At 36.5% G+C, this 27,040-nt stretch overlaps 3 protein-coding genes across 8 annotated transcripts; 2 read left to right on the top strand and 1 right to left on the bottom strand.

The window, feature by feature from the left end:
- Positions 1-309: 309 nt before the first annotated feature.
- LOC117216585 (prohormone-3) lies at positions 310-4,824 on the top strand. The gene is made up of 6 exons (XM_033463391.1): positions 310-467; positions 964-1,161; positions 1,678-1,804; positions 1,883-2,032; positions 2,220-2,308; positions 2,395-4,824. Exons 2-6 carry the CDS (start codon positions 1,000-1,002, stop codon positions 2,536-2,538), a joined length of 672 nt encoding a protein of 223 aa, XP_033319282.1. The 5' UTR covers positions 310-467; positions 964-999; the 3' UTR covers positions 2,539-4,824.
- A 407-nt stretch (positions 4,825-5,231) lies between these two features.
- LOC117216584 (T-complex protein 1 subunit epsilon) lies at positions 5,232-8,636 on the top strand. The gene is made up of 7 exons (XM_033463390.1): positions 5,232-5,488; positions 5,965-6,389; positions 6,462-6,654; positions 6,975-7,244; positions 7,468-7,653; positions 7,899-8,217; positions 8,292-8,636. The coding sequence occupies exons 1-7, from the start codon at positions 5,381-5,383 to the stop codon at positions 8,423-8,425; spliced, it is 1,635 nt and encodes a 544-aa protein (XP_033319281.1). The 5' UTR covers positions 5,232-5,380; the 3' UTR covers positions 8,426-8,636.
- A 67-nt stretch (positions 8,637-8,703) lies between these two features.
- On the bottom strand, positions 8,704-27,039 carry LOC117216581 (unconventional myosin-Va). 6 transcript variants are annotated; one of them, XM_033463383.1, is made up of 23 exons: positions 26,661-27,038; positions 26,432-26,574; positions 18,484-18,908; positions 17,705-18,005; positions 17,312-17,629; positions 16,488-16,976; positions 16,204-16,410; positions 15,900-16,022; positions 15,516-15,814; positions 14,463-15,081; positions 14,175-14,366; positions 13,747-14,109; positions 13,358-13,657; positions 13,155-13,260; positions 12,495-12,681; positions 12,356-12,388; positions 11,965-12,163; positions 11,796-11,889; positions 11,611-11,667; positions 11,065-11,235; positions 10,309-10,984; positions 9,961-10,243; positions 8,704-9,871 (listed from the first exon to the last, which is right to left on the bottom strand). In XM_033463383.1, exons 2-23 carry the CDS (start codon positions 26,456-26,458, stop codon positions 9,752-9,754), a joined length of 5,589 nt encoding a protein of 1,862 aa, XP_033319274.1. In that variant the 5' UTR covers positions 26,459-26,574; positions 26,661-27,038; the 3' UTR covers positions 8,704-9,751. The 6 variants fall into 6 exon arrangements, with proteins under 6 accessions (XP_033319274.1, XP_033319273.1, XP_033319275.1 ...); XM_033463382.1 differs by having other exon boundaries at positions 26,432-27,038; XM_033463384.1 differs by having other exon boundaries at positions 12,356-12,385; positions 26,432-27,038.
- Position 27,040: the final 1 nt, after the last annotated feature.

Raw genomic sequence — 27,040 nt, 5'->3', positions numbered from 1 at the left:
AATTGTTAATTCAATGTGAATTGCATTTACGAAGCAAATAGGCGAATTTAAAGCAAACGATCAGAATCGCCTGATCGTTTATTCAGCATCTCATCCACCAATGATCTAAACAAAGATCAAAGTAACTTGCAAAGATTTATAAAACATTCGTTCTTTCTTATTCTCGAGGAAGAAACTAAATCAACAATAACGGAAATACGAAGTAAAAATCTGAATGAATAAAACGGTACCTGGATCGTGTGCGTAAAAAGTCAGGTGTCGCGCTTGCGCGAATGTTTGCACGAGCTTGTACAAGGGAAACCGGAACAAGGGAGTAGGAGTATAGATTGTCGATGCAAGCACGGCTCCGACTCAGTCCTCCAGCAAGCTCCATTGAGGACTTGTTGATCCCAAGAAGAAGCAGCTGATCCTTCCAGGTTGACCCATCTAAGTAGAAACATCAGCAAGTTAGCTGCAGTAAAAAAATTGTAAGTTCAAGTTGAAATTTATTTTTGAATCGCCATTTGTAAGACCATCGAGGAACATTTTTTCTTTCACCCTGTTCAAGAACGTTATTTCGTCTTCTTTAAAAAAAAAAATTTTTGTAAAGAATTCTCTCTATCTTATCCAATAAAATGTCGGTACATGTTAAAAATTTTATTACAAAGGATTCTTTATCATCCTCAAAAAAATGTTCGATACTCGTTAAAAAACTCAATAAAGAACAGAATTGTTCTTTGTTTGTAAATTTTTACCACTTTTGACATTTCTTTCGATATTAATTTAATCACAACGTATATCGCAACAGCTACTGTGTAAATACAGGGAATACAGTTCGTTTAATTTCGTAATAGAAAGGACAAATATTTCTTTGTTCGCTTATATTTCACTGAATTTTATTTTATTCCGTGATACGTATTAAATTTGATTTAAAAAGTTGCTAGTAGTAACTAGTATAAATATATAAAGCAACTTAAATTTCAGGGGTGCAAACAGCAGTGTCCTTGCACGAGACCAAAAATGTACACGTGTGTCGCATTGATGATGGTTGCTCTGACGAGCACGATGCACCTTGAAGTGGAGGCATGGGGCGGTCTCTTTAATCGTTTCAGCCCAGAAATGTTATCGAATCTTGGCTATGGTAGTCACGGTGACCACATGCCCAAAACAGGATTGTATCAGGTATGAAAGAAAGAAGTTCGAACAAGTAAGTTTCTTCAATATTGAGACGTCTTTATACAGTAGACAATTGTTGCAACTTTGCCGCAGTACAACCGGCATACGATCGATATATTATTTCCATAGAACATTATACGATTCGTGTGCAAGGGATTTTATATTTCAATATAATTCTCTAAAACAAGGACAGTAACATTAGCAACTATCAACTAGATCAAAGAGATTTCATTGCGAATCTTCGACAAAGAAAATTAAAGAAATTGTCCCAAAGTTAGAAAAGTTATCCAAATGTTTTTATAATTACTCCTTACTGTATAATAGCAAAAATCGCACATATCAATAGTTGTTTCATTCTTTTTCCACAAATTTAAATGATTTAACAAATTTAACAGCGATCGAAAAATATAATTACTAATTCTCCGTATTTTATTTAATTCGCGTTAGTTAAAAACATGAGCTGCTCTATTCTCGACGATGATATCGAATAATACACATTAATGTCCCACGTTTTATTTCAAGCGTCCGTTATCTACCAGCTACGGATACTCTTATGACTCTTTGGAAGAAGTTGTACCATGTTATGAAAGAAGGTGCACGGCTAACGACCAGTGCTGTCCGTCTTTCATCTGTGTAAACGTCGATGGGGGTAATTCTCATTTCTTGTGTTTTCATTACACAGCTTTAGGACAATAGTCGAAGGTACAAAGTTGCCTGTAAATTTTAGATATTGGCCACTGCGTTTTCGAATTGGGGCAGAAGCAGGGAGAACTTTGCAGGAACGATAACGACTGTGAAACTGGTTTATTGTGTGCCGAGGTTGCTGGCAGCGAAACTCGTTCGTGTCAGCCACCAGTAACTTCAAATAAATTGTATAGTACGTATAAACATATGTGGGCGTTTGCTGTCAATACCAGTAAATGTCTTTTACGTGACAAGAATGTAGAGATAATCGATAAAGGTCAATTCACAAACGATTACGTCAAAGGAACAGGCTCTCTTACGTAAGAACTATATCATATTTAACTTCTAAATTTAGAATATCCTATTCTTAATTCTCGCAGATGAAGAATGTAATATGTCTGGGGAATGCGATATCAGCCGCGGTTTGTGTTGTCAGCTTCAGAGACGTCATCGACAAACACCAAGAAAGGTACTTGCATTTCCGGGTAAAAATAACATCAAATCGGAATAATTCCGAATAATAGAAGTCATTACGAAAGTTATCTTTTCCATTAGGTTTGTTCGTATTTCAAAGATCCTCTAGTGTGCATCGGACCAGTTGCGATGGACCAGATAAAATCTATCGTCCAGTACACTTCTGGTGAAAAGCGGATCACTGGACAGGGAAATCGAATTTTTAAACGGGTTCCCTTCGCCTAAGAGCTTCGTCGTTCCTCATAAATTGGTGAGAATGGAAGAAATGTCTACATGAATCAAATACCCCTTTTCATTACTTTGAGGAACTTAGGATAACTCTATTACTTCGAAATTCCCTAAATTGTTTTTATTTATACTTTTGCCTGTTAGGTCAAAGAAGTAGAAAAATCATTAAACGCGCTTTTTGATTATTTTCCTCCAAATATTACGACTGACAAATACGATACATATCAGAATAGTCCGTCTTATAGGATTATAAAATATACTATATATATATATATATATTCATGAGAAAAGTTAGGCAGCGTGTCTTTAAAGGTTGATAGTTTCTGATGAACGATGAGTAGAGGCTGTGTGATGGAAGAGAAAATTTTCTTTTCTTCTACTACGTTGTTAGTCTTATTTTTACTCATTTTTGTTTTTGATTAAACATATTCGAATTAGACTAAGTTGACATCTTAATGACGATAGCAATGGGAAACTGCTAGGAAAGCTTTGAACAGTGCGTACACTAAATATAATATCTAACTTTGACAAAATTTTGTTAGATTAAAAAATTTGTTAGAAATTCTTGAAAAGTAGAGTACTTTCTACTTGTTTTGCCCTGTACACGACAAAAACTACTTTCGGTGAGATCTCAAGAGATCCCCGAATCAAATTTCCTAAATTTACTGTTAAGGTATATACTGGAATTTCTCAAACGCGCACAGAATAAAATATATTTTCACTCTTCTGGTTTTCAAGTTCTCATAGATCAAACGTTCTTGATATATCAGCGATAAAGGACTATTTTTCATGAGAAAGAATCGAGCATTGAAATAGTATTAAGATATCAGATAAATGTTCCAAGTCTAATTATGAATCATTTATGGATAGGAATTTACTCGATTGTATGGAGCATTCACTCTGGAAATTTTCGAACATCTTCGTCGGTATTTAACAAATGTAACTTATGCGTTACCATTAAGTCATACAGTAAAATTTGAAAGTAAAGCGTTCAAATTGACACGGATCCAGAAAAAATTGAGGCAGTGAAGTTTTGCTTTACCTAGCGTATATTCCAAATTATTAGAGATATACGTATGTATGTAGACAATTAAAAGAAATGTTGATTTAAATGTAGTAGCCACTCGATCAAATATTTATCGTGAGAATCGAACTATTAAGCATCGATCGCGGGAATCGCTCTATTGAACACTGAAACCTCGGAGGTCGCTTCGTTAAGTGTTATTAAACTCCTAACATTAAATATAATATAATTAAAACAATATATATATGTATGTATATGAAAATCGTTATGTTAGATATTAATCAGAGTCGAGATTTTAAAAGATATATAAGAAAAGAGACGTGTTAATTATCGACATAGTTACGAAGATGAAAAATATGAATGAAGCAAATGTTTTACAATTGTAATCACGAGAGACGCAGTGTTATTTTAAAACAGTGTCGTGAAACACTTTCTGATGCGTAAAGTACCTGTTGCGAAATCTGGACGACCCCTCGTTTCTATGCTACTGTGCTAGTCATCGAGAGTCCAAACACACAAAGAGAACATATTTCTAGTTATATGGTATTATACTTCCATCGTTGATCTTTTATCGTATAAGGGAACTCTAACACATATTATGTGAATGCCTAATCCATTAAGAAAGTTTTAAATGTGAATGTTATTATGAGATATATCTTACTGAAATTATATTTTTATCTTTGATCGATATGTATACCAAAACGCTATATATTTATATAGTATTCATATATTTTCCGCAAGCGTATATCTATAACATAATGTAACTACCCTCCGATGCGTCGTGCGTACGACATCTCAAAAGGGTTAATTGATTACTTTGCTCGAGGTGAATAATTTGCAACTCTTAGTTTGATTGGAAACTATAACAAGCGGCTAAGAAGATACCTTTTACAATATGTTTTAATCCCTTTATGACTGTCAACTTCGTTCCCTCCTGTTTATACAGTTTGTTTAGTCTTTCGATTAATACTATTCGTGGAACCAAAGAAGTAAAAGTAAACTAATAAATAAAACTGATACATATCATAGGATAGTAAGTTCTTTCCAGCATGGAAATTTTGGATAGAAAACTTCTTTGAACGTACGACTCATTGAGGGACTATGGCCATTACGGCCTGGAGTCAAAGTACCTCTGTCAGATGAACTATTTCCAGAATAATTATATGTGTATAACTATGTATATGTAACGTTCAAGATTATAATACAGAGTTATAATAGTTTAATGTGAAATAAACTGTGGTGCATACAAAACAGTTAAACCTGTTTCTCGTTTATTATTTCGTCATTCCCCATAAAAAAACCTCTATCTCTCCTTTTTTTTACAATTTTTTAAGACTCTTTCTACTAAAAACGGCTATATCTAAAAGGCTATATTAAAAATATTTTCAAAAAGTTTCATTTATATATATAATATATATATATGATATATATTATAATAAATATATATATATAATTTAAGCAAATGATGGAAAATTTCTGCAATTTGTACATTTCCTAGAGTAAAGCGTTGCAGTAATAATTTTTCTAGACAGTTCTTTTATACGATTTGTTAATGAATGTTTAAGAGGAAAATTTGTAGTTCTTCTTCTGTGCAGCCGTGGTTTTCATTTTCAAATTCCCTCCTTTCCCATTCTTAACCTAAAGCAAGCTCGGAATATTCGAGAATAGATGGCACTACGCACTCACCAATATCCGCTATGGGCAACAAAATGGTCGTGTAGTGACGACGAAGGAACGTAAGTTTGTAAGAACAGACGACGCTCTTCTCATTGAAACTATTTTAAGCATAGTGTCCGAGGTTCTTGGACGATTAAAATGACCGCAATACCTGGTACTGTGGCCTTTGATGAATATGGTAGACCTTTTATTATTCTTCGTAACCAGGAAAGGCAAAAACGTCTAACCGGCACTGATGCCATCAAGGTACGTAAACTTACATTTTTTGAATAATTTTCCTATCCTTCTATAGAATTAGTAAAATAGTGATAATTTTTCTCTTATATGTTTTCATGATTTCATTGGATTTATAAATTAAAAGCTTGTGTTAAAGGACCGACCACGTGAAACGGTAATGGCGACGTTTTGGGCTTGGCAGCTAATCCTAACATTGCTACTAAAACGATATAATCTGAACTAATATTATATACATACTTGTATCTTAAATTGTAGTCTGTACATTATTTGTATCTCTTCATTCTTTTTTCATTAAAGTAATATTCATGCAATTTAGAAAGTTGAATGAAACACAATGATATTGATCTTTGACCATATAAGGAGATCAGTAGTACTATTGTATAAGTCCAATGAAATCCAGAAAATTTATTGCTGTAATACTATCTTGACAAATATTGCATAAAATATATACATAACATGTTTAATAAGTAATTGTTTAATTGCAGTCACATATTTTGGCAGCCCGTGATGTAGCCAATATTTTGAGAACCTCGTTAGGACCTAGGGGGCTTGACAAACTAATGGTCAGCTCTGATGGTGATGTCACAGTAACAAATGATGGGGCAACAATCTTGAAAAACATGGATGTTGATCATGAAATTGCAAAGCTAATGGTTCAGTTGTCTCAATCTCAAGATGATGAAATTGGAGATGGTACTACTGGAGTAGTTGTTTTAGCAGGTGCTCTCTTGGAACAAGCTGAGCAACTGTTAGACAAAGGAATTCATCCAATTCGAATAGCAGATGGCTTTGAAATGGCAGCAAAATGTGCAACAGATCATTTAAAGAAAATTGTTCATGATTTTGAGGGTACTCCTGACAACCTAGAACCTTATATAAAGATTGCCATGACCAGTCTTGGTTCAAAGATGTAAGAAGGACATTTTTTGATTATTTGTATTTAATATGGGCAAGACAAAGCAATACCTTTATTCTTTTTTAGCATCAACAAGTGTCACAGACAAATGGCAGAAATAGCTGTAAATGCTGTATTTGCAGTTTTAGATCCTGTTGCACGTGATGTGAACTTTGAATTGATAAAACTAGAAGGGAAAGTTGGAGGCAGATTGGAAGATACTGTCCTAGTTCGTGGTGTTGTTATTGACAAAGACTTTAGTCATCCTCAAATGCCTAAGGTAAAGTCAGTTAGTGTACTAGATTCCTTTTTGATATATTTTATTTTGCCTAATGATGACAAACTGAAACAGAGAAGGGTGAAGATTCAGGATATTTCTTTAGCTTACTTATTGTCGAGACTTGAAACTATTTCTTTGGTTACTCTTTTGTTAACTTCTGAAAAAGTAAAAGTTTCTGTTTAAGTAGCTATTTAATAACCTGATCTTTGCAGTGGCTTCAATGATCAAAAGATTATGAGAGCTGAAGGGATTGTTTCTTTTAATAAATTATTTTATCAATCAATGAAATTGTTAATAGAGATACATTTATCACGTTACAGAGATTAGAAGATGTTAAATTAGCTATTTTGACATGTCCGTTTGAGCCACCTAAGCCAAAAACTAAACATAAGTTGGATGTCACTTCAGTCGATGATTATAGAGCGTTGCGTGAATACGAACAAGAAAAATTCACCGAGATGGTGAAGAGGGTTAAAAATGCTGGTGCCACGCTTGCTATTTGTCAATGGGGATTTGATGATGAAGCTAATCATCTCCTTCTTCAAAGTGAATTACCCGCGGTCAGATGGGTTGGTGGCCCAGAAATTGAAGTAAGTTTTGCTTCTAATTACTGTATGATCAATTTACTTGCCTAATGACAACAAAGCGCAATGGAAGAGTGTGAAAGTTAAATTAATAAGTTGACTTTCTTTTGCTGTAGCTCTAATGACCAATAGATCATGAGATCTGAAGGTCTGATTCTTTTCCTTCTTGTTAACTTTATAAAAAACTGTAAAAAAGCATTAGTAAAAAACAGTATCAAATTTGTTTCAGCTAATAGCTATTGCTACAGGTGGTCGTATTGTTCCTCGTTTCGAAGAATTGACACCGGAAAAACTCGGCCACGCTGGTGTTGTAAGAGAATTAACATTTGGTACTACCAAAGATCGAATGCTTGTTATCGAAGAATGCAAGAATTCTCGAGCAGTTACTATTTTCATCCGTGGAGGGAACAAGATGGTAAGCAATATTTAAAGTTTTTATAAGAGAAATAAAAGCAAGGAGAATTTCAGCGGTATTCAAATATATCTAACTGACCAGACACCTTGCAAGAATAAAGCATTAAAAGATATATTTTATCTAATTTAATTCAATTTAAATCAGTTTAATTTGAATTTTTCTTCTGATGCTACAATTTTACATATTTCTTTTTTTATTTATTTTGTGCAAGAACATGCAAATTTATGAATTATTCCAATTTTTAGATCATTGAAGAAGCGAAACGAGCTATCCATGATGCGCTATGTACAGTTCGTAATGTAATCAAGAATGAAAAAATCTTGTATGGGGGAGGTGCCCCTGAAATTTCTTGTGCCCTTGCTTGTGCTGAAAAAGCCAACAAGATCAGCACCTTGGAACAATATGCTTTCCGTGCATTTGCCGAAGCGCTGGAAGCCGTACCTATGGCACTTGCCGAAAATTCTGGCCTTTCGCCTGTAAATGCTTTAGCTAACATTAAAGCAGCACAATTGGCTGAAAATAACCCTACGTTTGGTGTAGATTGCCTAAACCGTGGTACTTTCGGTACGTATCGAATAATTGCACTTTCATCTTTCGTTGTAATAGTTAAGAATAAATAATTATTCATTTTCTTTCAGATATGAAAGTCCAAAACGTCATCGAAACATTGACGAGCAAAACCCAACAAATTGTATTGGCTACACAGTTGGTCAAAATGATACTTAAAATTGATGACATACGTTCACCAAACGATGCCGGCGATGTTGCCTAAGGAAGTTGCGTATTTTTTACTTCGATACTTGCATTATTGGAATTTTTTAACGTTTCACCTTATTTTTGCTTCTTCCAGCTTCATTCACATTTTAATGAATAATAATTGTATTTAACTTAGTTTACTTCCTGTCATCGAGTAATAATGATAATTTATGCGACAGCATTGTGATACAGAATAAATAAATGATTTTACTTTCACCAGAATTTAATTTTTTTGTTTAAATATGTATTTTTGCTACTAATATGTGCAGTGTATTGAATAAGTGGGGTATATGATTCCATCAACGATTCTTTTTTATTTTCTTCGTAGGAACAAATAAATTTGTCACATCGAGTCAAGGTATAATCGTGTAGACAGATATTTTTTCCTGTATAATCCGGGTTGTGGGAATTTTGTTTCCAAAATTATTTCATAAAGCATAAACGTAAATGCAGATCGATCAACGTAAGAAACAATTTGGTAACATTCTACTAATAAAATGGCACAAAATACGATCGCTTGTACATTTATAAATTATATTATAACAACATTGTATACCTCTATCTTCTTTCTTTTTCTCCGATATCTTCAGCCTTCGGTCTATGGGGATAGACAGATAGTCTTTCTCTTATCACAAAATATACAATCTATCCCAGCATAACACATATCTCTTTTCTTTCTGTTTTTACACAATAAGTGCATCTCCAATAGATTTATTACATACATAAAGTTCATGCTTGGAGTTGCAATATTTTGCCATAACAACTTTTGATAGACTAACAACACCAAGAAACAACGCACTTCTTAAACATCTTTAATCTCCATAACAACATTTCTGTACCATACGATACAGAATTCGGCACTTCGTTTCATCGTATATAATTGCATTCTTATATCTCACTTATTCTTATTTAACGTACGTCCAATGTCTTCACTCAATTCAGATGTTTAAATCGCAAGTTCCAGCAGAGCCTTATATCAACACCATCCTCCTTAAGTCTTGACGTACAATCGCTATACATTAATAACGAAAATTTTTGTCAGAACGAATTTGTTAAATTGACACTTTTACGCGGAAGAATAGGAATGATGTTTTATAAAATACAAATTACACGAGTAAAAAAAAATATATAAAATGTAATGTCGATGACCCCCCTCGATGCGTTATCTAATTTTATGAAAGTAATCTAATTCTTCCTTTCTTTCTTTTGTTTCCTTCTTTTCTGTTTTTTTTTTTTTTTTTTTTTTAATAAATAGACTATACGAATTCGATTATTCATTAGACTGTTACTCAACTAAAAATTATATGCACAGCAGGGCCTCTAAGTTTTTCCTTTCCTATGATTACACCTTTTTGAGCATGGGTAAATGAAGTACTTCTGGTATTTCGATATCCTCTAGTCGAATATCCGATGGATTGAATGGTAATCTTACTGTGTATGAATACATAAGATCCATTAACAGCTGAAAAAGAAGATTGATTATCCATTAATTACTTCTTTATTAACATAGCCGACCCAATAATAGATAGGTGTAGCAAAATTTAGACTTACCTGTTCGTTGTTCTCACCACGTTCACTCAATTTTTCCTGTACCTTCTTGATGAACGAAACTGGCACGCGCGTTTCAAAGTCGTCAGCTGGTGTATACAAATTTAGAATTTTCACTATTTGATTCGCGGTTAATTTGTTGCACATTTCGCACACAGAATTTACGTCTTCATCTGTTTTACGAGCTTGCAAAAGCTGTGCTGCTTGTACAATTGGCTGAAGCACTTCGGATGCTGCTTCTAATCTTCGATCTCGTCCCCATTGTTCCAAATGGCTTAAATTATATCTAAAGACAGCATAATGTTAAGATTAAGTAATCACATTAAATAATCCTAGCAAACCTTCACGAACCTTATTTGCATGCCCTTCGTCCAGTGACAAAGCTCATTCCTGAGAAGCAAGTTATTCAGAGCACTAGCGCACATGAAGTAAAACAGTTGTTTGAAAAGTTGCACGACAATCTCAGGATCAACACCATGATATTGAAGAGTTTTATACACTAAAGTAAGTTCATCGAGAAGTTTATTAAGCTTTTGTTGAGTTGATTCTGGCTCCTCTCCCATAGAGGATGATCGTGGTCGACCGAGTTTGTTAGAATTCAAGCCTGATATAGCTTCGTGTTCGAGAAGAGCGGGGACAGTCAGAGCTTGAATCCTTTCTTTAAGATTCGTTACGATATTATTGAAAATCCAAAGCGCCACGTTGCTCAATACAAGGCGATACTCGCTTAAATCGAAATTTCTAAGACATTGCTCATTTTGTCTTGGTGTGTTTTCGATTTGAAAAGGTTTGTCTCCCGAATACTGTTTCATATTATGCAACAATCTCAAGGTGTTGCTGAACCAGAGTACGCTACAATCAAAGTCCTCGCGTTTCTTGACTACACGTTTCACAGCATTGAGATATGCCGTTAATAACAATCTCACTTTTTCATCGTCGTTTACACAGTCTGTATGCCTTATACACATAAAAAGAATATAAGCTGGCAGACCAGGAAGTAATGTCACCGCGATTCTAGGTTTTAACTCTAGAAAAAGAATTATAACAGTTCAAAAGATACTGGCATCATCCAAATTATGTAACATAAATGAAGTTATCTAAATTTACCGAAAACGAGATGACGTATTATTATGTTGATATCTTCTTTTCTAAACTCGAACATGCCCTCATAATCTCTTTCTTTCTTCCGGATAACTGGCAAATTACTTCCATTATCTCCCGACTGACTATTGGAAGACATTATCGCAGAATCGCTTACAGATTCTGCAGTATCTGGCACTATAAAAAAGAATTTTAATTTCATTTTATAATTTTTAGTTTTACGAAATCGGATGGAAATAAATTAATAAAACTGAAAAAACAAATAGATAAATCGAAGATGTAAACAAAAAAAGCCGAAAAAGTAAATAGAATGAAGAATGGCATGAAATGAAATAAGTTTGAAAATACGATAATAGATTATAACAATAATTGTATATAATTATTGTAATAATAAAATTATGACAATTTTGAGTCTCCCATAGTAATATGCGAGGTTTTAAAATTCACATGGCAGATGATGTAATGTTACCATAGATACTAATTTATACGAATTATGGTGAATTATGGTATATGTGAAGTGCAATGGAAATGAACATTGGACCACGCACTCACCGGCGCCCCTTGACATATGAGGGCGGTCCTTATGTTCCTTAGTATCGTCTCCCTCATCTTAGAAAGCATTTAAATATTACACAATTTTAATACTACTTTCCAATCATTTTTACTACGCGACCATTCCTTTTATATCGTTTAAAAACAAGAAAATTTACACAGTTTGCTTAGTAATGTGTACTCACAGCCTGCATCCCTCAGACGTTTCGCAAGTATCTTGCATTGCCTCTTAAACTTCCTGCATTCTTCTGCTATTTTATCGTATTTTTCTTGCAATTCCTACGTCCAAATTATCGTTATTAATAAATGTTATGTTAAAACTTTATTTGATGCGACAACTAAAATTAACTTTACCAAATTTTCAGACGTTAGCCTGGCAATTTCGTGTTGCATATATGCCTCAGTCTGGGTCTGCGGCGATTTGCTCAAATTCACGGATAGTAACTTCTGCTGCTTCTCAATTTCCTCCTGTAACCTATCGATTTCCGCTCGCCATTCATCCCTCTGTGCCCGCCACCCTTTCTCCTTCATTTGAAGCTCGTCTTCTAATTGCCTTTAAATGAAAACACAAAATGTCGATTCACCTATTACTTTCAATAAAATTGTTCAATCGAAAAAAACTGAAGGAACTAGCGCTAGATAGGTAGATGTATGAGATATTTGATAATGAATGACATTCGATAAATTTCGTTGATTTCTGATAAAGATCGCTGATTAATCGCGGCAAATTATCTGCTCAACTCACTCTCTTGAGGCCTTTCGCTTTGTCTTAAGTCTACTGAAAATTGAAATGCATGCACAAACGACAAAACACGATTAGATACGGTTTAACATTTCTCTTTCGTCAAAAACAAGATTACAAAATTCGAGAAATCTCAAAATACCTGTTGATCTTTTTCTGTGTTTCGAAGGCGAGTACTAATTCGCCGTCTTCGTTTATAATGTCCACATCACGGCCATAATTCGAGCCTAAGCTCTTCATTCTTCGTGTATTATCTGCCAACACGCTATGCAGTTGAATGCATTCTTCTCGTCTTCTCTCAAGCTCTTCTTGAAGCGCATCAAATTGTCCTAAAATGGAAATTATTTATCGCACTCCTCATTTATCCATTTATATCATCCCTTTTATTTCACAAGCAGATTATATGATGTAAAAACAAAGAGAAAGTGCGAAAGAAAAACAAATTTTCTTTTTAATCGTTTATTGCTTTCAACGTTATAAATAGTCACATCAGGGAACGGCATGATATGAACTATGGTTATTGGGTATTAGAGGCGGGAGAATGTGTTTTATTAACGTCAACGTGCATACATCAAGCAGATAAAGGATTGCAAGAAGCAAAATAAAGATCTATGAGGGTGCAATATTTGCATATCTTATATACTAAGCTTTGGTTAATGGCACAGCAAAAAAATAAAACATAAAGGTATAATATATTAAAACTAGACTAAACAGAGACATATGAAGAAAGCGACATTCGATTATAGTACACGATAAAGCAAACAATGGAAAAATTCCTTAGCCATGTAAATTAACAAATTACCCATGAGATTCTGCTGGGCACCAGTTAGGCCTGTCGAGGAAACGCTTTTTCTTAAAGTACCTAAATCTTTCTTTAATTGAGCATTTTCCATTTCCAATTCTTGAAGCTATAAAATCCAGAAATAGGTATTAATTCTAATATCATCATTGCGTATTACTAACTTATCGCTTCGATAGATCGAACTGCTAAGCACGTAAAATTACCCTAAATGTATCTTGCATCCTCGAAGTTTCTTCGGGACTATCACGTTCTAAATCTTCCACCATTCTGATTAATCTTCCCTTCTCTTTCTCAACATCCTTTAATTTCTGTTGAAGCTTCAACACTAATCCAATATCTACTGGCGCGTGTGTCGGACCATTCGTTTCGGCAGGTGATTTATTTGATTGGACCTCTCCATCGGGTGGACTATCTGACCTTTGCTGATTCCAGTCAATCGTTTCCAGCCGTGAGTAAGGAGTCGAGGAAGAAGCAGTCGATCTTACCGAACCGTAACCCAAATCCTTATTTAAACGGAATTAAACGAAATATTAAACTATATATCACAGAAATGAATTAAATCTAGATAAAGATATATAAAAGATGATTTTACGATATTCTGGTCATCTTGTGGAAGTTCCGTAGACACGATTTGCCCGCTACTGCTGGAAGCATTGCTAAGAGAACGCGAGTGTGCAGGAGCATGCATAGCGAGTTTCTGTTCTAACATTTCTGTACGTTGCTCTAACTCGTGATACTCTTTCAATAATTTCTGATAGGCGCCACGATCCTGGTCCTGGTCCAGCAGGAGAAGATCTTTTTCCTGTTCTAAACGGTACTTCAAGTTCTCTTCAGCACCGCGTTGGTTGTTCTTCAACTTTTCATTAGCTACCGAAAGTTCCTTTCGCAACTTTTCGATTTCACCCAGAAGCTCCATATTTTCTTGTTCTTTCTCTTGTGTATTTCTTTCCTTGTCCTAAATAAAATATACGATATTCAATCCCCTATACACAACTTAACCGAACATTTTCAACAATTTACCTGTAAAATATCCATTTTTTCATCTCTTTCAGCTTTCACGATATCCTGAATCTTTTCTAATTCTTTCGCTTTCTCTATTAGTATAGCATTTAATTTCTTATTCTCCGCGTCTACGGATTTCAGTCCTTCTAATTTGTGTTTCAAGTCTATCACCTCGTTCTGAACGTTCTTCAATACCTGATTCTCTTTCATCTAGAAACCAAACAGTGTTCCAACATTCAACACCTTTAACACCAATATTATTCATATATGCCTAAACTTGTAAATAATAATGTTGTTAAAACATACAAGCTCGGTGATCTTTTGCTGCAGGGTCATTATCTTCTTCTCTAATCCCTTGTTCAGAGATTTTACGTGTTCCACGCTTCTCGCTTCAGCTTTCAATCTCTTAAACTCTTTCCTCGCCATATGCCTTCTGATGCAAGACTGAACGGTTATAATATCTCTTAATTTTTTCTTGCACGCCATTCGAACAAGGTAACCCCTGGCGAATCTCTGAATTACAATCGCTGCCGCATTGTCCTTCATTCGTTCGTATTTCTGCCGCGCCAGTTTTCCCCTGCCGTACGTCTGAATACCGAGAATTGTGCGTTTTATCTGGAGATATCGACGCCTCTTCAGCCAACCTTTGACACGAGCTTGAATTTTCGTCGCGGCCCTTTCTTCCCTCACAGCCTGAGCTTTCTGCCTAGCGATGTATCCTCTTCCGTATCTTTGAAGACCAAGCACAGCACATCGAATCTTCTTATACCTACTACGGCATATCAGACCGCGCACCGTTTTTTGGATCATAACACAAGCATCTCGCTGTCGTTCCGCTCGTAGCTTTTCTAGATAAGCTACTTGACCAGCACGAAAAAGAACCTTCGTCTTGCCGAATTTAAATTTATCTTCGTCTTTGATATACCTAAGGAAATTCAAGTTGTTTTATATTCTATTTTTGTGGAATTAACGCATTATTGAGCAATAGATGTACCATTACTTTCGGTAACTCTCGATTGTGTTAGAAAAGATGAGCTTATTGTATTTTAGTAGTTTGGAAAGTTCACAGCGAAAGTTAGCAAAAATTTGAATGCATTGTGTCATCATAGAAATATACATTTCCAATGACAGATTAATTTTTTTAACTGCTACATTTGGTGTCCAATTAGTATTTGTTAAGTTGTCGGTAAAAGGACATAATAAATATACATATAAAATATTCTATTGGTAGAATTAATCGACTGATCAAAAATGTTACACGTTTTCTGAATATCCTAATAGGAGATTTATTTTATATTATAAATTTATTATAGAAGGAGAAAGAAAGTGGGACGATAATGGAAAGTGAACGTAACTGACCTGCCCAATATTCGTCGACAGGTTTCTTTGAGGTCGTCGCGTCGAATATCCTTGAATTTACAGAGGCTCCTGTACCTGAGAAAGAATTCGTTGTATGTTCTTTGACTGGGAAATCCAGCGGCGGATATTCTAATCGTCTCTAGGACACCGCAAGCCCGTAATTGCTGCATCGCACGAATTGGGTTGTATTCAAATGCTTCCTTGGTATCGTTTGGTTTGATACAGCGCACGTAATGCGGTGTAGTTGCGTTTAATGTAGACATCAACATATTCAAGGAGTCGCGAAATTGCGAACCTACCTACAGATTTTGTACAACAACAAACATTTATCGACCAAAATCACCAACAGAGAATTACAGCAAAAACTCTGCAGCATCAAATTACCGTTTTCTTATTCTGCTTAGGCGAATTTAATGCTGGCTTTTGAGCCGATACTTTCAGTCTCACGTTCGATGGTACCATAAGTTTCGGATCCTCTTCGCTGAATAATTTCTTCAATAACTTATTCTGAAACAATAAACAGTATGAAAATTTTCTGCATAGCGATCTACGCATAAGGCTATGGCCACAGTGGATGCATTTGTAATATTTATATTTTTATAAGTGTACTTTCCAACATTTGGTTAGTTAGAACATGCATCTACTGGAACCATAATCCAAAGCACCGAGTTACGTGAATTTTACATACGTCTCCGTTTCGCAGTACGTCAACCTGTTCCTCGATAACGGTGTCTCTGTTTTTTTCTAAAAATCCAGTCGTTTCGTATTGCACCCGGTCGGCAAAGTGGTGAATCAAGAAGGCAGAAGTTCCGAATCGTGGTTTTTCGAAGTGTTTCGATTTTCCACATTTCGAGTAAAGTTTATCCGCCCATGAACTATCCGAACCTTTCGGCATCTGCATGAAATGGTCATTTGAGTATTGTACGTTTTAGCGGATGAGTTTTTGGAAGAAGAACGAAAAGTATCACCAACCCTACATTCCTCGTCCAACAAATCGAGAATACCCAGTTTCGTTTCGATGAGATCGATACAAGGTTGATTGTCATAGAAGTCTATGAAAGTCCATTCGATCTCCTCCTTAAAATACTCCTCCTGCTCTAACTTGAAAACGTGCTGATTGAATTGTTGCTGAAGCTTCTCGTTCGCGTAATTTATGCAAAACTGTTCGAAAGAATTGACCTCGAACGTCTCGAAACCGTAGATATCCAGGACACCGATGAAACACTGGGGTTTGTTTTGAGAATGCAAGGAGTTATTGATGCCAGCTACGATCCAGTTGAACAATTCCGCGTAAATATGTTTGGCCAGTGCGTCTCTAGCGCCAATCGCTTGTTCCACGTTCATTGGTTTCAAGAATACTTCCCTCATCGACACGATTTTTCTATGGCACAGCCATTTTCTCATCGCGTTTACGTCGGTGCCCAACAGCTCGCACATCATCAATAGATGTTTGTCTGACGACTAAAAAGGTTGCAACAAGGTACATCGAATGTCAGTAAAGTTCTCTTTGATTGAAATGTCCTATCTATTTCGAAACCGAAGAAAACGGAATCTTTTCTATCAACGAAAAATTATCATTTTCTTTGTGCCGTCTTTGTTTTTCTTCGCTTCGCAGAAAATGTTTAATCGTTATCTCGTAACAGCCTGTACAACGTAACTATGCTTGGAAGCTAGAATACACGGGATAAATTTCGAATATTTCGCCGTGTCTTGAAAAACGAGAAAGTGCCAGATAGAACATTTTAACCAAATGTAAGCAGAGTGGATCTCCGTTAAGGTAAAATCATGATATTTACATGAATGTAACTGGTTTCGGTGTCGTTTTCATTGCTCGAATTTTGGTTATCGGCATTCCCTATATTCACGTTTCCCAAATGCATAATAGCTGCTAAAATACGAAGCATGTCGTCCTGCTGCTTGGACGAGAATCCAAGCATGGTGAGCGCGCTTATCGTCTCATCGAAACACATCAAGTCATCCACGCCATCTATCAAGGGATCATTTCCTTGATTTAGATAGTGAAACTTACTCTGGTGGCTCAAATGCAAATGAGGTAGACGCGCTGCGGCTGCGCACATTTGATAAAATATATGATAATTCCTTTCCTCGTATGTCTAGAAAATCATTCGTTTAACTAACCGGCTCATTTGTAAAGAAACGAACGCGAGAGGTGTACTAATTAATAATACCTGAAACACGACTCTTGACTTTTCCAGAAGATAAGTTCTCATACTGGCCCCGGTGATGTGGTAGTGTTTGTTAAATTGAATCTCGATAAACTTCCCGAATCTCGAGGAATTATCGTTTCTCGTTGTCTTTGCATTACCGATAGCTTCCATGATCGGTAGAGAGGCAAGGACTTTCTTCTCGACCTGCGTCTCGGTCGTTGAACCACCGACGGTAGCGAAATATCGCATCGTATATTTTGCAGAGACAGTTTTTCCAGCACCGGATTCTCCAGAAACGATAATAGATTGGTCGTGACCTTCCCTACGTTTATTATGCAACATTTAAAAACTCTAACCATCACCTGCTTGTATAACCTTTAACCCTCTGAGTGTTTAATCCGTACAGACAACGCTTCTTCTCAACACCATACAGGTAATTTAAGATTCTATCCTCCTGAACATTTCAAAATCATCGACCGTCTTAACATTAGAAATATTCTTGCTTTTTAAAAGATCTCCTGTCATTTGTCAGTTATTTTTAAATATTTTACTTTTCTCGATTCGAGGCATTTACATATTTTTCACCTATTGGCATTAAAATCAGAAAAATCTAAATAGGTTTATCATTTCATTGTTTATCCTCTGCCATCTTCTTACATTAAATTAAAAGTCCAAAGATGTGAGTGTATTTTGTATTCTTTGTACGCTTCTCGCTCGGTATTAGGCTTTTAAGTTATTGGTACCTTTAGCGAACACTCAAAGGGTTAAGTAATTTGTGACAGAGTAAAGAAGCTTTCAACCTTTCCAGCTTGGTGTACGCTTCTTCAGCGACGGCGAATATATGAGGTTCCAAATCGCCCATCGCCTGACCCCTGTACGCCCATATCGTGTCGTTGCCATAAATTGGAAGTTCATTGTATGGGTTAAACGCAACCAAAACGATGCCGCAATAAGTGTAAATACAGTGTCGTTGAAAACGAATCTGTAGATTATACAGAACAGCTGGCTCGTGAAGAAACGACAACGATGTCAAGTTATTCTCCCCTATAAGTATATCAGGATTTCTTAACGGTGGTAAATCGGAATCTGATTTGATCTCCAAGACCTTCGTCTGATTGGAATCGTCCGTATTAACCTTCAAGGTTCCCTGTTTTAATTTGTAATCTTCCAGAAGCACCGCGCCTTCCCAAACCTTTTCTGGGTGCGGCACCCATACCTTACCACCCTGAAAACACATATTCCTCTTCAATACGTCTATTTTTATTTTTATCAAGCATCTGTGAATCGACATGGTACAATACAGTTCGTTACGATGGCAAATCTACGGATGCAACGTTGTACAGCAATAATAGAACGAACCTAATTCTACCATAACTTTAACTCCAACGAAACACGGATTCCTTTTCAATATCACTATTTCTATTAAGCACCTTTGCGTCAATATAATAAGTACTTTACAGTTTGTTATGATGGTGAATTTATGTTAGCGATATAACGTTGAAAAGTACTTCGCGCTATCATTATTGTTTTAAAAGTTAAGCTTCGCGATTCAACGGTGAAATATCGCCTTGAGATACGAGCCCAAGCAAGAAGTTTTTCAACTACGCGAACGAGCTCGTACGAGTTAATTACTCGGCGTCTAATTTTCCTTCTTTTAAAAAGATGACCTGCTTTTCCTTTTTACGAGAAGTACGTATGAAAATGAGGTCGGCAATACAGCATATCGATTACGACGCCAACTGCGCCAAATCGAGATTGGTTATCGCATTAGAACCGTTATTACTCTTTTACCGCGACACGTTTTTCCGTAACGTGTTTGAAAATACAGTGACTATAAAATTATCGATTTCTGGAGAAACGTTCCCCCCAAAAAGGGGAAAGATATTTCCTTCTTCCAGAACGAAACGAACACTGTTGAGTATCATTTTTCCTAATTACAAAATCATCGACCCTGAAGCAACTTTTCCAAAAAGGGAGAAGATATTTCAAAGATGTAACAAACACCTTTGAACGTAATATTTTCTAATTACAAAATTATCAATTCTAAAGGGACTTTTTCAACAAAGGAAAAGGCACTTCAAAGATAAAAACCAACACTGTCGAACGTAATTCTCCTTGGAAGATAAAAAGATTCGTAACGGTATCAAGGAAATGGTTCTTCAGCTTGTCTCGCTATCATACAAATGAGACACGAAATACCAAAATGTACTGTTATCGAGCACGGTGTACAGACAAAAGACGAATTACGTGAGCTGAAGAAATATCGTGCAACGGTATAGTTTGCTGTCTTCTCTAAACGTCGTTGTATTTACGCTGTCGCGTTTTGATATTCGAAAACCGGTTAAAACGATTGAAAACAGTAAAGTGTTTATGCGTGCTCTGCCTTTAAACAGAATAGTGACACGCGTATATGAGACAGCTATGGCTAGGAAGAAATGAAAATTAACCATGAACTCTCATAACTCAACTATTATGCAAGACATCGTTCGAAAGATACCGAGAAAGAATCAAGAAGAATATATGTAGATATCCGTGGCACATACACAAATTTCATTTTCAACGGCGTCGATATTTTAATTAAAAGTAACTTCATACCTCGGTATGCTATCACTACAATTATTAAACCAATAATTACAACTTTCTCGCAATATGGAATACTTCTCCCTTCGCGGGATTATTAACGGAACAATTAACCTCGAAATTTTGAACATCACCGTGTTTAGACGTTCAGTTGTAAACTATGCACTATAATTCAGCAATGATTACTAACGCCACGTTACTCTAAGTGTAGTTATTGTATCTTCGCGTTTCGAGGTTAGTTGATTGCTGACTTTGCAATTTCAGATTGTGCAATTACGAATTCCACCTTTCCAGCAAACGTAATTTGTGACACATCGATAAATTTGAATGGAAAAAAATTCAACGAAATATGTATTTCCTAAATTCGAATCCCATCGAAATCATCGAAAGAAAAGTATTACGAAATATTTCGACGATAACGAACAGCAAAGTAGCAGACAAATTCTCTTCACGATTTCAACGTTTCTCCGTACATTCGATTCGTACTTATTCGATCGTGCTTACTTTTCGGAAAGTAAGTGGTCGATGACTCGTAGAATATTCTATTGTTCTAATTCCAGCAAATCCTACCCTTTCTCTTACGATGAACGTTTGATGGTTCACTTCGTTCGTCAAAGTATACCAAAGAAGTATTATACGTAGTTCTCATGCTTTCTACGTTACGTACCAAATAACGATTACTCTGTTAAGTCTTACTCACGGAAAGCTATATAAAAAGTAAAATCCTGCCGGGTTCCCACGCGGCTTGTTAATTGAAAAGGTGGTCAGAATGAGAGCGAACCGCGCGCGATTCAATCTAAGCGCGACAATCGCTAAGTTCGAAGATGAGAATATCCGACTTTCCCCTCTTCCTTTCAAATTAATTGCTGTTCTCTCAACCTCGACTTCTCTCACGGCTTTCGTAAGTTGCGTAACTAGTAATTAGGTACGTAAATCTCTGCTTCCCATTCATGAATATTTCGGGTCTATCCTAACCATAACTTTCATCGAATGCGAAATTCCCGAAGAAAAAATTTTCAATAATATCGTTGTGCTCCTCGACCAGCTGAAGAGATAATTTCGAAGATATTTCTGACGCAGTGCAACATAGTAACGCAGAAATATAGGGGAAGTTCTGGTATCTACATGAACGCAGTCCACTCGCATGTTGTGTTTGAGCTTCGCCAACAGACCACCGATCTACGGCTTCTGTCGCGTTCTACTCACGACTCGTTTCAATGTTCAAACTACGTAATTTTTTACTACGTTCGATAACTTCAATATTATCGATTATTATCATCATTATTATTATGAAAAACGAATGAAACGTAACAACGTATCTTTATATAGTATGTAACGCGTACCAGGGAATTTATCAACTTTCTCGTCGGCATAAGATACAATTAGAAAATTCATTTCTTGACAATAACGACCTCGCGATAACAATTTTATGACGTCATCACGATGACGTTATTCCACGAACATCTAATTTTATTTTTAATATTCACGTAAACATAGGAAGGGGAAGATACATGTTATAATCTTATCTACAACCGTGAAACCACTCCAGAATGAATCATTTTGACACTGATTCCTCCCACAAAATACATCCAGATTTCACGACTCGTACGTATTCGCCTAACAAGAGAATACAACTTGGCGAGCTTTAAAATGCGTGGGGATCCCCTGCACGCGTATCTCCGATTGTTCTGCTCGCTTATTGATCAAAATGAAAGCTAAGGATTGCGGAAACCTTTCTCTTGAAAATTAAGACCCTAACGTAATAACGTAACACAAGTGGCGTAAATATACTCCGGTAATGTAGATACGTTTGAAATTGCCTGTCATATTCTTTTATGTACGTCCGACGTGGGAAATAATTTATCTTCGCACTTGTTCGTTTGTTCAATACGTAACAAATAACAATTGCGATCATTGTTAACGTTCCTCGCTGTCTGCTATCTTTTCTCCTGCTTCTGTTATTGTTGACGATTTACGCAGATGTGAACTTTAACATTTATCGCAAAATGTTATTCGCGACTGTGTTGCCAAGGCTTAACGTTGTTACGCTTTCAGCAGCAAATCCGAAGTACATTTAGAGAGCATCATGCTACACCTAGAAACCGCTTGACGTCGTGTTTGTCGTCGAGAGATCGATCGCCGTAGCTCGGCATCGTTGTTCCTGAGAAAGGTTCTCCGTTATCGAGAATAACCAGGTCAAGTTTCCCGCCCACGTATGATTTTTACCACGTGCGTCGAAATTGGCACCGTTAACACCGGTGGCGAGTTACCGTGTCACATGCACCCTGTACACCCAACAGTTTCCCTTTCAATCGGCTAAAGATAAACGTGCCTTTCATACCGAGTACGTATTTCTTGATTGCGGCCTCTATCATATCGTTTGATCATGTTCGATGCGTTATCGATCTCAACTATGCAGAAGATAGATATAAGTCGAGTCGCGAAAGTATTTGAGCATTTGTAGGAACTATAGAAACATTTCTGAATCTATTATGCGTTGTATAAAACGTTTCAAATTTCGATAACGCTAGAAAGAGATACAGCTACCGTGATGTCATTTGTAAAACTTGGAACCAATTCATATTTGGTATTACTAACTTCGATAATAAAGAAGAGAGTGCTAACAAAGCTTTAAAAATGTCCTATATTATACCTGTATATGTAATAGAATGATAAGAGAAAGAGAGAGGGAGTTTCTACAACTATTCAAACGCTTTCTCGAGCCGCTATAATTTAAAGGACAGCATATAAACTGTAACTGCAAATGCAAATCTAAATGCACAATGTTCATCGAGCGAAGTTTACGAGCGTGAGAATGTGAGTTCATACTTTCAGTGTTGAGTAAGATCGCGAAGCGGGATGCCTTCGTGAGAGACTGCTATAAGGAATCCTCCGTTTTTCACGGAGGTTGCACAAAAGGGCGATCGAAACACCGTATTTAACCAAGCGACAGTTTTGTTCTCGACTAAATTGCTGTATCACGGTGCTGTCGTCACGAGACAATGAAAGTCTACAAAAATGCGTTCTTCGTATTGTACACGTATTTTTCAAGGCACCGGAGATCAATTTACGAGCGTGGAAGAATTAGAAGGGCAGAATGACGAAAATATTTCTACGAAACCGTTATACCCGGATTAACACATTGGTCATCGTGGGATGACGAGTCTCAAAGAAATCTTCCTTGACCTTTCGGATAAAATCACGCGAAGCATAATGTCCACGATAGTGACTCCTTGTGCGCCTCCTTGTGACGGGCCACGAAGAAGCAAGGAGAACGACCTATTCCAAGACGCTTTGCTTTTCTGTTCCGAGAGAAAGGGAACTGCCCGTTCGTAAGAGAAGTCTTAGCGATCACGTTCCTCGAACTGATCGTGCGAGCAACAGTCTCGAATGGGGTTAGCTTACCTTTAAATGTAAAGGTGCGATCGAGACTACGGTTCGTGTTTCAATTTATTGCATAATATAATTTCATTATTTCCTTGTGTCTCAAACCGGCTAGCATCGTACCTAGACGACATTCTATTTCATTATGAGTTCGCCTGTTACGTTCAAACGTGTCGAAACTAGTTCGCAAAACGTTAAGCACTTGCTATTGCGTAATTAATTGTTACAAGAGTTTCGCGCCAGGAAACATTTTAACCCTTAAAGGTCATCGTAAGAAAATTTACCTGGAAGCATCTTCTCTAAATCAAGAAATTAACAAAATCGAACCAGTGGAATTAGATGTTTCGTTATTATTTGACACTAGAAGAAGCGTGGAACGATCATCGTACGCGGTAATTACAAATTAATATTACGATCACGTCAGGAAATAACTTAATCCTATGTTAAAAGAACATGAAAACCGTCGAAGAAGCATTTCAAACTGAGAATGAAAAAATATAAAAATAATATTTGGACATTGTTTCCTGGAGTCTGTTTCTTTCTTTGCCAGCATTACGTGTTAATAAATAATTGTTTCGTAAGTTCCCAAAGAGCTTTTCCCTGAGAAACTAGTTCGAATTTTGCAATTTTTGAAACACATGTACGATATCATTATAGGCTGACAATAAGAAAACAAAAATTCGTATTAATAAATTCGTGGCCTTTAAGAGTTAAGCTGTGTTCGTACGCGATATATTATTCTCTGTTCGCGTTTATAAATCGTAAAACTCAAAGACCATCCATAAGATGACTAAATCAATACGCGCGTTCTGTACTGAGCAATAGGTGTCCCTGACTTTACCAGTATCTACAGATGTAATGTCCATTAACGGTTGCGGGTATATTTTAGCCACGTTTCTCTTACTATTTGTAGTTAGCGCTATTAAAAAGCAAATATCATTGCAGGCAACTTGGACGAAAATTGCGATACGACCTCGGACAACCCCCGCAGTTCACTTGACCAAGGCAATAAATCAGCCAAGATGGAGAGCCACGGCACGACCTTAAAGGGGCAGGTTCGGGCTGGACTAAACTCTCTGTTCTCGTCGACTAAGTATTCTCACAGTATCGTTCCCTTACGTTCACTGTGCAATTTGTACGTAACATTCTCACGCATAGTAAGACCCAAGTAATTATCAGCTAATTCAGAACACCGTATCCCAGTTTTCATTTCTGCATGGTTAACAGATATTTCCTCGTGGGTAAGTTATAATTAAATGCGAGCAGAGTCTTACTTTTTAATATTTTAGTTTACCTGATTTTTGTATAGACAATTTGCCTAATTATTATAACGATTATTATTAACGATTATAATACAACGAGAGACGATACTTAGTCTATCTACGAGCGATACTTAGTCAGGGACATAGCTAATGCTTCGACGCAATAATATCTTGTCAAGAAACGCTTCGTTTGTATACAACAAATGTTATCGTGGTCGACAACCTAGTCGTAATCACTGGTTTTAAAGCGAAATTTAGGTCTTGAGCCTCCGAGCGTCCATACGACAATTATTGATTTTTGTTTTAAAAAGAACTTCTGGATTTTAGACTTGTTCGTCCCTCGTTCTCCACTACTTTCTGTTATAAACCAGAATTATAATTCACGTACCTGTCGTTGTCGTATCGTTTAAATCATAGAGTATCGAATCACTTTTTTGTACAAGCGAGATCGATGAGATACGTGTAACTATAATTTGAAATGTCATATTGAGAAGGTCATGCATAGTTCGAAAGAGTGCAAATTACTGCTATAAAAATTGAAAGGAATAGACACCTTTTGTGAAAGTAGTAGTTAAGTTTGAGAAAGACATCGTCGATCGAATCGATAATGGATACTTCCCAACTAATTGCAACAATATATTGTCTATACCACAATTTTCTCAAACAATTAACCATGCACGATATGCATCGGCGATAGAAAAGAAGAAAGTTTCGTTCGATTTTACAAAATAATATTCAATCTTCCTTGCTTCGTTTCAGGTTTTAACGACGCGCTTCGAACTTTTCCGAACTTCAAAAACGTAATCGATAACGCATTTCCATGCACTTAAATTCGTATAAAATGAAACGAGAGTAACATCAGGCAGACAGATAAGATCGATCAATCTTTTTTTGAGCCAGATATTCATCCGAAATCGAGCAGCTATATTTTAAAATTTTTATCAGGAAATCGGAAGAAGGAATAGAAGCATCCGAGTGTTTTAAAACACTGAATAACTCCCAGGGAAAATTTCGCATACGTTTACATGAGATCTACTCCAACATATTTACCGAAAGACCTCCTCTGCTTCTCTGCAGAACGGACTCTTCCATTCGGAATTTTAAAGAGAATACGCAAATGCAGTTTGCACAATATTATAAAACTAGATACGCCAGCAATAACTATGGAAATATTCAGGGGATGTCGGAGACGAAAATTCGTTTTGTAATTCGACAATGATCCAAACATCTCTCTGTTGTTTTCAAAGAATTACTAGACTCACGATCATTTACACGATAATATACATTTTTATTTGTCATTATTGGAACTTATTTATTCGATTCACAAACTCAAGTTAAAATTCTACCTCTTGTACTGTTCTATAATGGAAGAGATATTCTCGCCAGGCTTTACGAGAGATTTCATGAAAAGGTAATTGTAAATGTCAACAGACAAGCTTGTCACAATGCTACTAAACCAGTTGCCATCGTAGAACTGGATTCGTGTACCTGCGATGGCCTGAGAATCTGAACTGGTTCGTACCTTCACGTATAACTCCCTCGTAGTCATCTTTGTTGGTCCAGGTGCTCACCTGGGTCAGGTCAGATACAATCGAGGAGAGCAGCACCCACAGCCACACACGATTTCACTCACACACGCACACACCTCAGCACAGATAAGAATACCTACGACATTTGTCGTCCAATCAAAAGTTATACGCGCTACAAGCACAGTGATATTCTTTCGACTATACAATACATCCTGGTGTCACCTGAGGTGCGGTCAAGGCATGTTTCTGTTTTTGTTTTTTCTCTTCTTCTTCTTCTTCCTCTTCTTCTTCTTCTTCTTCTTCTTCTTCTTCTTCTTCTCTGTTCCCTTTGCTTTGCCTTGTTTCGATCAGGAATCACCAAAAATCGATGGATCACCAATTACCGATAACAAGAATCACAGGTAATCGTTTTAACAATTTCTGATTTTGTGACACTGTCTCTATCGTTTTTCAAATTTCTTCGTTAGAATCATTCGACAGTGATTGGATAGAGAAATGAATTTTCGCGAAGGCCGTACTTCCACGTAAACGTCGTCCGACGGCACTGCCACCAGCTGGTTCGTTATCGGGTTTAGATTCGGCGCCCCTCTTCGACTCCTTGC

This window comes from Bombus bifarius, unplaced genomic scaffold (genome assembly GCF_011952205.1).
Source record: "Bombus bifarius isolate JDL3187 unplaced genomic scaffold, Bbif_JDL3187 scf7180000010271, whole genome shotgun sequence".
NCBI lineage: Eukaryota > Metazoa > Arthropoda > Insecta > Hymenoptera > Apidae > Bombus > Bombus bifarius.
Note: the sequence above shows the minus strand (reverse complement) of the source record. Positions and strands in the feature narration are given on the sequence as shown.

What these genes read in the sequence shown, in the direction of transcription:
- LOC117216585 (XM_033463391.1), top strand. Translation starts at nt 1,000, where the DNA reads ATGTACACGTGTGTCGCATTGATGATGGTTGCTCTGACGAGCACGATG. An exon ending in CCAAAACAGGATTGTATCAG is followed by an intron (nt 1,162 to 1,677) that starts GTATGAAAGAAA and finishes TTTTATTTCAAG; the next exon opens with CGTCCGTTATCTACCAGCTA. An exon ending in CTGTGTAAACGTCGATGGGG is followed by an intron (nt 1,805 to 1,882) that starts GTAATTCTCATT and finishes TGTAAATTTTAG; the next exon opens with ATATTGGCCACTGCGTTTTC.
- LOC117216584 (XM_033463390.1), top strand. Translation starts at nt 5,381, where the DNA reads ATGACCGCAATACCTGGTACTGTGGCCTTTGATGAATATGGTAGACCT. An exon ending in ACCAGTCTTGGTTCAAAGAT is followed by an intron (nt 6,390 to 6,461) that starts GTAAGAAGGACA and finishes ATTCTTTTTTAG; the next exon opens with CATCAACAAGTGTCACAGAC. An exon ending in TTGGTGGCCCAGAAATTGAA is followed by an intron (nt 7,245 to 7,467) that starts GTAAGTTTTGCT and finishes AATTTGTTTCAG; the next exon opens with CTAATAGCTATTGCTACAGG.
- LOC117216581 (XM_033463382.1), bottom strand. Translation starts at nt 26,458, where the DNA reads ATGACTACGAGGGAGTTATACGTGAAG. An exon ending in ACGTACTGCGAAACGGAGAC is followed by an intron (nt 16,023 to 16,203) that starts GTATGTAAAATT and finishes TTATTGTTTCAG; the next exon opens with AATAAGTTATTGAAGAAATT. An exon ending in CACAAGATGACCAGAATATC is followed by an intron (nt 13,658 to 13,746) that starts GTAAAATCATCT and finishes CGTTTAAATAAG; the next exon opens with GATTTGGGTTACGGTTCGGT.